General features: G+C 37.7%; 1 protein-coding gene across 2 annotated transcripts in view; it reads left to right on the top strand.

The window, feature by feature from the left end:
- The window catches only part of LOC306853068 (uncharacterized protein), a 47,623-nt gene that overhangs the window by 20,739 nt on the left and 12,150 nt on the right, over window positions 1-14,734 (top strand). The window contains exons 1-2 of one of the 2 annotated variants that reach the window (XR_013782700.1): window positions 3,940-4,057; window positions 4,252-4,355. Coding sequence is in view for 1 of the 2 variants with exons in the window: in XM_079390242.1 (XP_079246368.1) it covers window positions 3,722-4,057 (336 nt within the window). In the remaining variant the exon portion in view is untranslated. Of the gene's footprint in view, window positions 1-3,721; window positions 4,058-4,251; window positions 4,356-14,734 lie in introns of those variants that run through there. The other variant, XM_079390242.1, reaches the window with a different exon arrangement.

The following is a 14,734-nucleotide window of genomic DNA, read 5'->3' as shown; positions in this document are numbered from 1 at the left end:
GCCCTTGTGATGTCACATGCCACCTCAGATCCAAACAAGCTATTTTTGGAGCTTGATTAAATAAATACTTTGCTTCTAATGAGGAGGACGTTTTAAGCTACAGTATGAAACTTTCAGGATGTTTTAATGGCACAAAGACCTCTTATATATGCCAAAAGATCAAAGCACGTTTGATTTCTCATGTCATGACCCCTTTAAAGATCTTGAAATCTAAGCTAACATTTGATGCTGAAAATGGTGGTTCTGTTCCTGTTTTCACTGCATCACATTATTCTGTTACTCCTCTTCTCACAACTCTCTCCCTTTCTCTATGTCTAATGTCCAACTTCAAGTGTTAAAAATCAAGACATGAATGGTCAACATGTTTAAATTAATTACTTTGATTTGGATAATTATTAATATAATGCAATTTGTGTCTGATTTTAATTAATGATGAAAGATTGCAGTATTACTTTGACTGTCTGTTGGTGTTGGTATTTGCTCTCTCTCTCTCTCTGTGTGTGTTTGTGTGTACAGGTTTGACTATACTAATATTAATCTAGTAAAAACTCTTGAACACTGACTGGTTAGCCGGGCTTATAAATCAGTCAAATTAAGTTTCGTTATAAATGTTTAAGAAAAATGTTTATGCTCTAAATGTAGTGTTTTGCACTGGTTTCTGTGAGGATTGTGTTCAGTATTTGGGATATTTAAAATAGTCAAATAAATATTTGTGTGTGTGTGTGTGTGTTTTTTTCTTCAGGTCTGGATCAGTTCTGCAGGTTTGATCAGTCTGATCCCTGTTACACAGCTCTGGGACACAAACTCAATCTGCTGATGGTGCTGGACGCTAGTGAATATGACCTGAGGATACATAAGAGAATAAACAACATAATAGATGATCCAGTTTGTAGAGTAAAGAATGGCAGGATGAGGATGAGTGAATGTAATCTTTATAATAACAGATTTGAAGTGACAGTCATTAATGGGACTGTGATAATAAACCGTGTGATCAGATCAGATTCAGGAAATTACAGATTAATCCTCTTGAACTCAGACGGCACAGAAACATCTAGAGATCTCCAAGTGATTGTTGAAGGTAGAGAAACTTTTTTCTTTTCTTTTTTTCTTTTTTTCTTTTTTTTTTTGCATTTTCCTTGTGTGAGAAATTAGATTTGAGGTGTAAATGTCACAATGCAAAAATATTTAATGCCCCTAAAAACATTAAATGAAACATGCTAAATATGAATTACTAATTACAGATTTTAAATGAAATATGACCTGGACGTGTCCTTGACAGGTTTCATGAGATTCAGACAAATTGATTCTCTCAATTGGCCACTTACTTCTTCAAAATGATGAATCATCTCTGCAGTAATAATTAATAATAAGATGTTTTATTACAGGAACAACTACTTCAGCCGTGACCTCTAGTTTGACCTCTACATCGACACAGACATCAGATTACGGTACGAGTTTCTCATCAGATGGTGTGAATGTCACCTACAGCATTTTCTTCAAGGATGTGTGAGTGCTGAGCTACAACAAATAACGTAAATTAAACCTAATAATAATGATGGCAGCAAGGGATCTATTATATTTCTTCCTGAAAATAAAATACTACAATAAAAAATGATGTGACTGACTATTAAAAATACATTTGTGCAGTCGTCGTCTTCTATAGAACGGAGAAAAAAGCAGCCAATGCATTCACAGACAGATATTTCTCCTCTGATGACGACTGTGTAAACAGAGCAAAGGTATCCGTGTGGAACTCATCAAAAGTCGTCAAATACAGCTACTCCAACCAGAACTACTTCTAGACACATCCATTCTGATCAAACCTGCCAGATCTTACAAGTTCAAGATGCACTGAATCCGAGAAAATGCATTTAACGGGTTAGTTCACCCAAAAATGAGAATTACCCCATGATTCACTCACCCTCAAACCATCCTTGGTGTATATGACTTTCCTCTTTCAGACGAATTTAATCGGACTTATATTCAAAAATGTCCTTGCTCTGCCAAGCTTATAATGGTAGTGAATGGGTGTTGAGATTCAATAGTCCAATAGAAGTACAATAAACTGTGTCTATCCATCATAAAATACTCCACACAGCTCCGGGTTTAATAAAGGCCTTTTGAAGCAAATAGATGCAAATAGATGACTTTATAAATCATATAGCTTCCGTTAACTGTTGTACACACATTCAGGATCGGAAAGAGCCAAGTGTGTTTACACACACAAGGAATTTGTCTTGGTGTCAGCAGCTTCCAGTACAAAATATACAACTATAGTGCAGACATACATATATCTTAAGGTAATAAAAACACTAATAATACAGAGAATAGACAATAAATTATAAGTAACAATATAGTATTAAAATATAGAGAAAAATAAAAACGTCCAATAGACAGAATTGTGAATGTGCATATGTGCTATTAACAGATTAAAGTTTTGATAGTTATTTACAGATGCAACAATAATCCTCTCAGAGGTCCCGACTGTCCGTTGTAGTCTTCTGATGTCTGATTTGGTAGCTCAGCCGAACCAAACAGTTAGAGATGAACACAGGACAGACTCAATGATGGCAGAGTAGAACTGTGGCAGGTTGATCTTCCTCAGCTGGTGAAGGAAATACAGCTTCTGCTGGGCTTTTCACAATAGAGTCAATGTGAATCTCCCACTTCAGTCCTGACCTGAATGAAAGAGAGTGTGCTTGCTTTCTGTATCATTCACTGTTTGAATAACTGTGTATTTAGTAAATCTTTGTTAAACATTAGTAAATTAGTAGCTTACAGTGTTTTTATTAAATTGTGATCATATATAAAAATTCTGTCATATTAAACCAACCTGGTCTCATAAAAATACGTACCTCTGTGCTCTTTCTGTGCGACACTCTTTTACGTACCTAATTGCACATTTTGCCGCAGTTTCAAAGAGAAATGTCCACTGAAACACAGGTTAAATACGTGAACGCTGGCATGTTTTTATTATGTTGCTACAGGTATGTACTGCGGCAGTTCAGAATGAAAATTTCCGGGGTCTGTCCCTAAAAGTTAATGCTCTATCATGTTGGAAATATGCCCTACACCAAACCCAACCCTAAACCTACCCAATAGTGGCAACAAATGCAAAACTGGTGTAAAAACGTATTTGTTGATGCAACCGTGCCATTTCAACTTCCTTTTGTGCAGATTTGAGCAGTTTTGTTGAACTGTATTTACACAGGATTCGAACCGGAGCTCCTTGCCTTCTAAGTACGGCTCCGTACTCCGTGAGCTACCGAACAAACCTACCGTTTATGAAAACGCCGTAGATACGAGGCTGGATATGTGCGATGCTAACATTCAAAAGCATTAGTTTTCAAATCTCCCAGCATATCTCCCAGTTTTGAAGTCGTAACATGATATTCTTAAAGTAATTGTGCGAAAAATACGCTTTATTAATCAAAACTGTAAATTTGTGTGAAAAGGAGTAAAAGGTGTCGGAGCTTTACTGCCTCTAGTATTTGTTTCTTTAAGAAACTGAAACTGCAGTAATATGTAGTTATTGGTACGCATGTTGTGCCTCGCTAAAAAGTACGTAAATGCCATGAGACTAGGTTGTATTAAACTATTTTATGACAATCATATAATTACCAGGTGGTAACCCTAGTTGTGCCTGATTTTTGTTCATGATGTCTGTACATTTTGGTACATTTCAATATGTGTGTGTGTGTGTGTGTGTTTTGTTCTTCAGGTCTGGAGTTAAACTGCAGTTTTGTTCAGTCTGATCCCTGTTACACAGCTCTGGGACACAAACTCAATCTGCTGATGGTGCTGGACGCTAGTAAATATGACCTGATGATAATAAAGAGAATAAACAACACAAAACATGATCCAGTTTGTAGAGTAAAGAATGGCAGGATGAGGATGAATGAATGTGATCTTTATAATAACAGATCTGAAGTGACAGTCATTAATGGGCTTCTGATAATAAACCGTGTGATCAGAGCAGATTCAGGGAATTACAGATTAACACTCGATCACTCAGACGGCACAGAAACATCTAGAGATCTTCAAGTGATTGTTGAAGGTACAGAAACTCTCTCATCAGACTCATTACAATCTCATGTTCTCCAAAGATCTCACTCTCATGCAAATGAATCAGTTGAGTCTCTGTGAAGGTTTTTATTCCTGTAGCACACAGTAAACACACTACATACTCCAGTAATAGTAACAAGATTCTCCTGTGTTTGTCATGTGACTGTGATGTGTCCCTCCCTCCAGCTCCTATTGGCTCAGTGGAAGTGTCAATCATCTGCTCCTCCAGTGGGGTGATGAGGGTGTTCTGCTCCTCTGAGGGGGATCAGCTCCTCTACAGCTGGACTCTGAATGCAGATCCACCGATGGATGGAAACAGCAGCATTGATCTGGATGAGGGAACTGATGGAAACATCAGCTGCAGCGTGAAGAACCACGTCAGTCACGCACAGAAGACCATTAGACTCAAACCCTGTCCTGCTGGTGAGATTTTACATCAAAAATAAATTAAGATCCACACACGAAAATTAGGCCAAACTGCTCACATGAATTTATTGTCCTCAAATAAAGTGCAATAGTGTGCAAAAAGTTTTCAAACTTGGCACTGATGAAGGTATAAGTCCGAAAACGTTTTGCACACTTGGACAATAAATTCATGTGAGCAGTTTGGTCTATATGTTGTTTGCGGATCTTAATTTGTTTTTGATGTTTGAACTACTTTTGGATCTATGCACCACCATAAGTTTGATGTACTCCTTTGGAGTTGGGCTTTTGTCTGGTGCTACGCTTTTCCAGTCTCTTCTGGTGAAATGTTAATACATGAATGAAGTATTTGCTAGACAACAGCAACAAGAGAGATGCAGAATCTCACAAAACCTGTCAAGAATATGTCAAAGTCATATTTGACCACAGAATCCCTTTGTGTCAGAATACAGTATCTCTGAAGAGTATTTTGAAGGATTGTGATGGTTTTAACTGCTCTATGACTCTCCTTTTCGATGATTCCTAAGGAAAAATGATTAAATTTGAGGCTAGGTTCATGATCTCACCTTTTTTTTTTGTTTATATACAGTATATAGTTTATTTATTCACTTTTACTATTTTTCACTTGTTTCTCGGCAGCCGCTGGCATGGCATTAAATTCTAAACAACAAACAAACATTTCATCCCAAAATCAAAAGAAATCATTTGTTTTTCATAGAAAAATAAGGGACACACACACATTTATGTGTATGTATTTATATGTGTGGGGGGCTGTGATTGGATGATGACAGGTGATCATTCTGAAGTGTTGTGATCAGCACTGCTGCTGTTGTATCAGTTGGTGGTTAGATTAGCACAGCAGTCAATAAACGGGACAGGGACAAATCAGTTAGGCCCAATATACGGGACGTCCCGGCTAATACGGGACAGTTAGTGACCCTAACCTCTGCGTCGACACAGACATCAGAGTACAGTACGAGTTTCTCATCTGCTGGTGTAAATGTCCCCTACACTACAGCATTTTCTTCAATGATGTGTGAGTGCTGAGCTACAACAAATAATGTCAATTACAATTAAACATAATAATTATGATGGCAGTGAGGGATCTACTGACTGTTCTGTATCTAATATTATTTTAACTAATTTACTGTACTATTAATTGCATGAAGTTGCTAAAGTTGTTATTCTTGTTACTGTTTCAGTTGGTATGAATGAACTTCTCAAAGCAGTTTTTGGAGTTTGATTTAAATGACCTTGTCTTTTTCTTCCATAGTTTTAGTCTATTCGATTGCTTTGGGCTGCGTTGCTCTGATCCTGATTCTGCTGGTCATCGCTGTATGTTACGTTTACAAGAAGAAACAGCTCAAGTCAACACCAGGTCAGTTTGTAACTGATGAAGGTTAAAATTTAGTACTATTCTATGCAAGCAGCAATTACAGAGCCAAACACATTGGTTAATATACTTTAAATTCCTGAGAAGATTTGTAGCTCATACGATGTCTATTCTGCATAGATTTGTTTGGTCATTGCATTCCCTTAAAGACATTTTTAAAGACAATTACACTAAAAGTAGAAACATTGTGGTGAAGATGATCTGAGCCAGTTTTTAACAAACTTTCTGAAGTTAAAATTTGTGCAAAATTGCAGAAAGGCTTTGAAGCAATATTATTCCTCAAGCATCATGCATATATAGAAAGAAACATCTTTAGTTTAATCAGATTATTTGATTTGATAATAATTTTGAGCATTTATTTTTGGTTGGTAGTACTCACGTATGATCACAGTATGAATAGAAAGTCATTTGGCCTTATTCATGAAACATGAGCTTAATTATTTTTATGCAAATTATTCATAAAGTTGTTGTGATTCACAAAAGTGTTCATATTGAAACACACATAAAACATTTAAATGTTTAGTGTTCTTTTGACACTGCATTTCAATATCATGTTTTACCGTAACAATATAGAATTACAAATTAATCTCTTAACCAGCTTGTTAAATGTGGAAATAAATTGCCAATTGTAAATGTGCACACATGCACGCCTTGTTTACAAATGACTGTAATTCATTAACATACACATTTAACTATTCTGAGGTTTAATGAAGCGTTTGTTAATTTTGGAGGGTACTTACTTTCTCTATCCAAATTACTCTGAATTTACTCATATATTTTCAAAAGTTTCATGAATGAGATCCAATAAATCAAAGATTGGTGAATATATGACCACTGTCTGTATTCTTTTCTTTTTTCTCAATGTCTGATATGTTAAAAACGTTTAACAGGCATGATCTGCAATAAATCTAGTTTTGAAGCCAATACTTTAATGACTCAAATATTAGACTGTAGCTGTTATGTTGCTAATGTGAGTGTTTTCCCATCAGCCGCTGCTGGAGATACGGAGCTCATATACAGTGATGTCTCTCATGAGAAAAAGAGTGAAAAGAAGAAAACAGGTAAGAAACTCAATGAAGCTCAGAGATCTACTTTACTCTGTAAAACAACACAAGAATCTATTAGCTTGTGGTTTATTACTCACAGTCATTAAATTAGTGATGCTGTGCCTAAAACACAATGTAATGCGTTTACTATTACTCATTGCAAACAAAAGACTTCTAATTGATTTATCACTTCAAATTCAGACCCTTCAAACCCTTTCAGACTAAAAGAAAAGACATGTATCTGTCTTTTAAAATCATGCAGTTTTAAAGTTTGAAATCTGCTTCATGCATAAGGTAGGGCCTTTATAGTAGACATCACAGTTAAATCACTTGCAGAAGCACGTGCATTGTAGTGGCAGAAAACCACTGGTAATAAGTGGAGGGAAATGGGTAAAATCCAGGAAATAAGAGAGAAAAAAAATGGATGCCAGAATCGGAATGCAAATTAAACGCAGACATTAAAATGGACAAACTATGGATGAAACCTGCTATGATTACCCTACTTTTAAAGCATAAATGATTTAAACAATAAGTCTGCATAATGTTCGCATATGCAGTTCGGGGACATATTATATTAGCCCTATTTAAACCTATAACATTTTCACCTATTTTTTTTCTCACAAATGCAACTTTATATCTCCTAGTTCGGACTTTGTAACTTGATTTAACTCAATAATTGTGAGTTTGTCATTTCTGAGGACAAAAAAGCCAGAAATGTGGGATATAAACTCATGAGTCGAGGGGAAAAGGGAGAATAACGAGTTGATTTTTCTTATCAGAACTGTGAGATATAATCTTGGAATTGTGAGAAAAAAGTAAGAATTCTGAAACCTAAACTCAAAATTACCTTTTTTTATTCTTTTATTCCATGGCTGCCATAGCCAGTACTTTAAAACTGTCATTTTCTGCCCCAAGAAAACATCTTCTCTGTTTGCAGACACCGAAATTGGTCTACACTACTCCATAGGTACTCAAGATTAACATGAGACTGGCAGAAACTGTGTGTGTTGTGTCCCCTTTAAATAGGAATTCTGCATGTTCTGCATGTCTCTGTGTGAATGAATGAGTCAGATACTACACACATACCGCCTCAATATATTATTCAATATATATTGCTCTTTTGTTGGTTTTTGATTGCTTTTGATTCTTATGTCCTCATTTGTAAGTCGCTTTGGATAAAAGCGTCTGCTAAATGACTAAATAAATAAATATATGAGTAGTACATGAAGACATGAAGTTCGTCTCTTAACTTGCACTGGTTTTGATCTTTTCATTATTATTGTTTACTGCTTTATCAGTAAAATGGTTTCACTCCAGTAAAGCTTCATTTGTCAGTCAGCAGGTTGTGGTAAAGCTGCTATTTCTGCAGCAGACTAACAGTAACTAACAGCTATTCAGCATGTGCAGAGACATCCAGTAATGTCTCGTCTTGTCATCATTTCTCATTTCTCTTCACAGAATCGCTCCCAGCATCAAAGAGGGAGGAGAAAGAGGAGGAAGAGGTTCAGTACGGCGAGGTGACGTTCACTCCGAACCATTCAAACGCTCCAGAGAGTGAGAGTTAGAGTAAGCAAGACAATTAAATAAAAGAGGAATCCAATCGCATGTTATTTTTCCTCAATCTACTGAGCACTTCTCTTTTTAGCACTTCTCGGATTGCAGCTGTGACAATATGAAGGCAAGAAAAAGCTTAAATGAAAGTCAGCTTTTAATCATGAATCTCGAGGAGCTGATCGATGTGCACAAGTTCTCAGAAGTCATGAAAACACAGCAGTTGGTGATTTTGAATAAATAAAACATTTCATATCAACTGAAATTCAGGAGTCACAGAAAATCTGAGCTAATTTGCAGCTCACAAAGAGCTTTGTTTTTCTACCTGATAGTGCCATCTATCAGGGGCCGTTTCTTCAGGCGATATGTTGATGGACGCACCACCAAAGTATGAAAAGGAGAAACCAGATAAGCAGAAAATGAGGGATTTTTTCTATTATAACTGTGCAGCCCAGGGGACCCATTGTAATAGACTGCACTGGAACCCATCAATACTAGGTTACACCACTGGTCATGGTGTAGTGTTTCTGAAAGGATCCATAATATTAATAGCACATTAAGTGACAACTGTAAACATTGTGAACTGTAAACATTGAATGAAAAAAGAACCAATCAACTCTGAATGACTGACTGCCACAGTGTGAATATTTAATCATGTAATCCATAAGCAAGTAACTGTAATCTAATTATGAACTTTATAAAATGTACCGTATTTTCCGCACTATAAGGCGCACTTAAAAGCCTTTAATTTTCTCAAAAAAACGACAGTGCGCCTTATAATCCGGAGCGCCTTATATATAGATCAAGGTGCTCTGTCAAAATGTTACCGTAGTCAGTAAACACCGGTACTGTGCTTACTCACACCCAACTGTTCAATTCAGACACTGAAGAAGAAGAATTCGAGGAATTCGTGGACGGGGAATGAACTGAAAAAGTGAGCTTTACGTGTTATACGTAACTGAACAATGTTGAGTTATGCACTAACGTTTGATTTAGTGGTATCAGACTGTTTCTTTTACTACGTGTTTACTGAATTAGGGAAAAGTTCCCCTCTACGTTTGGGAGAAGAGTGAGCAAGGTTGGCAGATATTGTTAATATGCACATCAACGTTTGAACAACGTTACCATGGGAGTGAACGGCCTTGTCAGAACGCTTAATAAAGTTTGACTTTATCTGACTGTTTTGTTGACATTCCCTTTAGCACAGCTCCATCTAGTGGATGCATAACGCAAACCCAGTCAAACGTTTGACTGCAGTATCTTCTATTCTATGCGCCTTATAATCCGGTGCGCCCTATATATGAAAACAGTTCTAAAATAGGCCATTCATTGAAGGTGCGCCTTATAATCCGGTGCGCCTTATAGTGCGGAAAATACGGTAATTGTAAAAGCTTGCACTTGAGGCAAGTGGTATCACCTCGGTCTCACCTCACTCGAGTGTGGAGAGAACGCTGGTTATTCACTCCCCCGACCGACAATTCCCGCTGGACCTGAGACTTGAACCCGCAACCTTCAGGTTACAAGTCCAACTCTCTATCCATTAGACCACGACTGACCCCAAAGTATAATTTTCACTGTAAAATTTTGTAAAAATGCTACGAGAAAAAAAAAAAAATACTGTTAATAGGTTAACAGTAAGTTCCCATACTAAATACAGGGGAAAACTGTAAAGGATCTAACCAGACATTTCATGTAATTTTACAGTAAAATGCTGTTAATTGTACAGTTTTTAGAAGTAAAAAGGAACAAATCAATGTGTAATTTACAGTCAAAAACTGTAAACTGATATTCCCAGAATTCCCTGTGTGACACTCCACATTTGAAAGTAGTTTGTTTTGTTTTTGAAAGTCATCATGTTTTTAATAGCTTTTGTTATCAGTTATGTAAATTTGGGCTTTTATGTTACATCTTCTGTTGTTTATTGAATGCTTATTGCACTATTTAAGTCTTATGCGTGTTACCATAATGGTGTTTTGTGTTTGCGTGAATGACTCTGTGCACTTCTGTATATTATACTTCTGCTTGTGGTGAAGCTATTTGTGATGAGCTTTGATTCTTCATGTGGCTTTCTCTTTTACCACCTGCATTATTATGCTGGTTGTCAGAGTGTTAAAGGTACAAAACAGATTTGAATAGCCGTGTGCCGTGTATTTAGCTACCACTTGTAGTACACTTAAGTGTACTAGTGAATGAAAGATGGGTTCAAATGTATTACAAGTGATAACTAAATACATGTTTTTAAATACAATGATAGTATGTTAAAAACACATTTTAGTTCATATTCATGGTGTCTCAAAATAGCACATTTGAGTACACTTAGATGATCTTAAGCTTATGTTAAGAAGTACTCAAGGATGATTTTTAGTATATTAAGTACTAAGCACTTTAAGTACATTATGGCAGTGTCCTTGTTTTTCACCTGGACAGATCACCGTTTCTCCTGACAAAATCAATATAATGACAATATTTCCAAGCTGAATGTAAGGTGTTCCATATTACAAGCTTGCCTGCTGCACTGGTGACTTCGTGTGACTGTGCAAGTTATGAAAATTATGAAAATAAATCTAGAAATGATTGGATTGTTGGATTTCAAATCAGTAGATGTTGAGACATCAAAACTAACTAAGTAACAAGCTGTTTTATGGATGGAACTGTAATAACTCTATTATTACAGAAATAAAACAGAATTAATGTAATATTATTTCTAAAATCTTATTAGTAATTAGTTATAGTTACTGCAGAAAGTAATATTATTACTGCCCAACACTGTGTGGAGAAAGTGCCACTCATTTCACTATTCAACCTGCGTCAACACGGACATGAGGTGACCTTTATGCTTTCATCAGGGATCGATACTGATTGCTGGGAATAATCTTTTCCCTTGTACTACCCCTGTGGATGGGTCATGTCTCTATCCCATGTGCTGCTATTGTATGGGTGTGCCAATGCTGTTTTTTGTTTGTTTATTTGGTTTTTTTTTGTGGTTTTTTTAATTAATTGTTTAGGATTACAGTTATCTTGTGATTTATGAGACCATGCCATTTTCTCCTAAGTGCATATGCCGCCTGATTTTTTTGCCTACAGTGTTATCTAAATAAAGGAGCTGTCACTCTGTTAGTGTAACGGTACGTGGTTGTGGAGAATCGCACGGAGACAGGAGTAGATGTAAAGGAGTATTTAATAGGCTTCAACACACATTGACCATTATAAACATTAAACCAAGACAAAGACTAAGGGAGAACTGAGGACTTATAAAGGGACTGGAACAAAGAAACAAACGAGATGATTAATATAAAACAAGTGAATAGAATAAGCGATGATTAATTAATGACAGGAAACCAAATAAGGACAAACAGGAACTAAACTGAAACCAACATGTGACAGTTAGATGGCTGCACTATTTATTTTCTGCCATTTGTAAGTATAGCGGGAGAACAAATCTTACAGTACTAAGTTATTCATTCAAATACTTTCCTGTTGAGAAGTTTATCTCCAGTTAGATATGCAGATTTGTTCTCTGTCACAATCTGTGGTCAAAATATAATTGCATTAAATTAACATTTAATCATTTAGCAGATGATTTTATCCAAAGCGAATTAGGTTTGAGGTTGACTGGCACAAAGTATTTTATGCATTTTGAAAATACAATAATACTAATCTTAAATGTATTTAAATACAAATTATATTTGATAGAAAATAGCATTTTGCATTTCAAATATGTATTTTAAATGCCCTGCGCTCTAGTAACAGCTTAGTACATTTTTCTGAGAGAGCATGAATGAATGAATGAATGAATGAATGAGAGCATGAACCACAAACAACCCTCCCTCACCCAAACATCTGTCTCAGTCAGGCCAGATGTTATTTTTAATAGCAACAGAGGAAGTCATATTGTCACTAACCTAATTAAATATGACAACATATATATATATATACACACACACATACACACACACTCACCGGCCACTTTATTGGCCAGGTATGTTTACACATATGAGGAATTTGTTATAGTGACAGAAGCTCCACAGTGCAACAGAAAGAGAGCAACAGGACAGGACAGACAATAAAAGAATAATATATAAATAGGCAATGTACAAAACAGAAAAAAAACACAATATATAATATAAACAATTATGTGTGTACAGGTCTGATATGTGCAAATTTGAAATTAAAAATAAGTATGTATGATGAATAAATAATGTATAATGCTGTTGTGTGTTCCGAGTTTATTGTCAAGTGTTCATGAGATGGATTGCCTGAGGGAAGAAACTGTTTTGGTGTCTGGCCATTCTGGTTCTCAGAGCTCGACCAGACAGTAACAGTTCAAAGAGGTTGTGTGCTGGATGTGAGGGGTCCAGAGTGATTTTACCAGCCCTTTTGCTCACTCTGGATAAGTACAGTTCTTGGAGAGTGGGGAGGGCTGGAGGGAGAGGACGGATTCAATGATGGCAGAGTAGAACTGCTTCAGCAAGTCCTGTGGCAGGTTGAACTTCCTCAGCTGGCGAAGGAAGCACAACCTCTGCTGGGCCTTTTCACAATGGACTCAATGTGATTGTCCCACTTTCAGGTCCTGAGAAATTGTGGTGCCCAGGAATCTGAATGACTCCACTGCAGTCACAGTGCTGTTCATGATGGTGAGTGGGGGGAGAGCAGGGGGGTTTATCCTGAAGTCCACTCAGAAGATCATCTCCACACTTTTGAGCGTGTAAAGCTCCAGGTTGTTAAGACTGCACCAGACAGCCAGCTCCTTAACCTCCTGTCTGTAAGCAGACTCGTCACCATCCTGAATGAGGCAGATCAGTGTGGTGTCATCTGCAAACTTCAGGAGCTTGACAGAGGGGTCTTTAGATGTGCAGTCGTTCGTGTAGAGGGAGAAGAGCAGTGGGGAGAGAACACAGCCCTGAGGAGCTCCAGTGCTGATGGTGCGGGTGTTGGATGTGAATTTCCCCAGCCTCACTAGCTGCTGCCTGTCTGTCAGTAAGCTGGTGATCCACTGACAGATGGAGGTGGGGACGGAGAGCTGTGTCAGTTTATTCTGAAGGGCGTCCGGTATGATGGTGTTAAAAGCGGAGCTGAAGTCTACGAACAGGATCCTTGCATAAGTCCCTGGTCTGTCCAGATGCTGCAGGATGAAGTGCAGTCCCATGTTGACTGCATCATCCACAGACCTGTTTGCTCTGTAGGCAAACTGCAGGGGGTCCAATAAGGGTCTAGTGGAGGCCTTCAGATAAGTCAAAATCAGTCTTTCAAATGATTTCATGGCCACAGACGTTAGAGCCACAGGTGTGTAGTCATTAAGTCCAGTAATTTTGGGTTTCTTTGGGACGGGGATGATGGTGGAGCATTTGAAGCATGAGGGGACTTCGCACAGCTCCAGTGATCTGTTGAAGATCTGTGTGAAGATGAGGCCAGCTGATCAGCACAGGTTTTTAGGCAGGCTGGTGACACACCGTCTGGGCCTAGTGCTTTCCTTCTTTTGTTCTTTCTGAAGACCTGGCACACGTCATCTTCGCTGATCTGAATTGTAGGTGTGGGGGTGAGGGGGGTTGCTGGAGGTGTTAATGGTTGTGTGGAGAGGTGTTCAGGGCGGGTGTGGGGTGATTTTCCAAACCTGCAGTAGAACTCATTCAGATCGTCTGCCAGTTGTTGATTCTCCAAAGTGCTGGGGGATGGTGTCTTGTAACTGGTGATATCTTTCATACCTTTCCGCTCTGAAGCAGATTCACTGGAAGAGAATTTGTTCCTTAGCTTGTCAGAATAATTCCTCTTTGCCACTCTGATCTCCTTTTCCAGTGTGTATTTGGCCTGTTTATACAAGACTGTATCCCCTTTTCTGTAAGCATCTACTTTGGCCTGATGGAGCTGTCTGAGTTTTGCAGTGAACCATGGTTTGTCATTGTTGTAGGTTAAATGAGTCCTGGTAGGAAAGCACATATCCTCACAAAAACTGATATAAGATGTTACAGTCTCTGTGAGCTTGTCCAGATCATTGACAGCAGCTTCAAAAACAGTCTATCTTTTAACAGTTCTTAATACAGGTTTTGCTAATTTAAGTTTCTGCCTGTAGGTAATTTAAGTTTCTACCTCTCATTGATGTAAAAGCACGTCCCGTCGCCGCGCGATTATCCCCGTTGATTCCACATCGCGATCTGCTCTGATCAGCATGAAGTTGTAGCACACTGTCTGGTATGTCGCCATTCAGCCAGGTTTCCGTGAAACACAGAGCAGCAAAAGTTAGGAGTTAGAAAAATCCTTG

Source organism: Barbus barbus (genome assembly GCF_936440315.1).
Source record: "Barbus barbus genome assembly, chromosome: 33".
In the NCBI taxonomy this organism is placed as follows: domain Eukaryota; kingdom Metazoa; phylum Chordata; class Actinopteri; order Cypriniformes; family Cyprinidae; genus Barbus; species Barbus barbus.
This window is presented reverse-complemented; position numbering and strand designations above follow the sequence as displayed.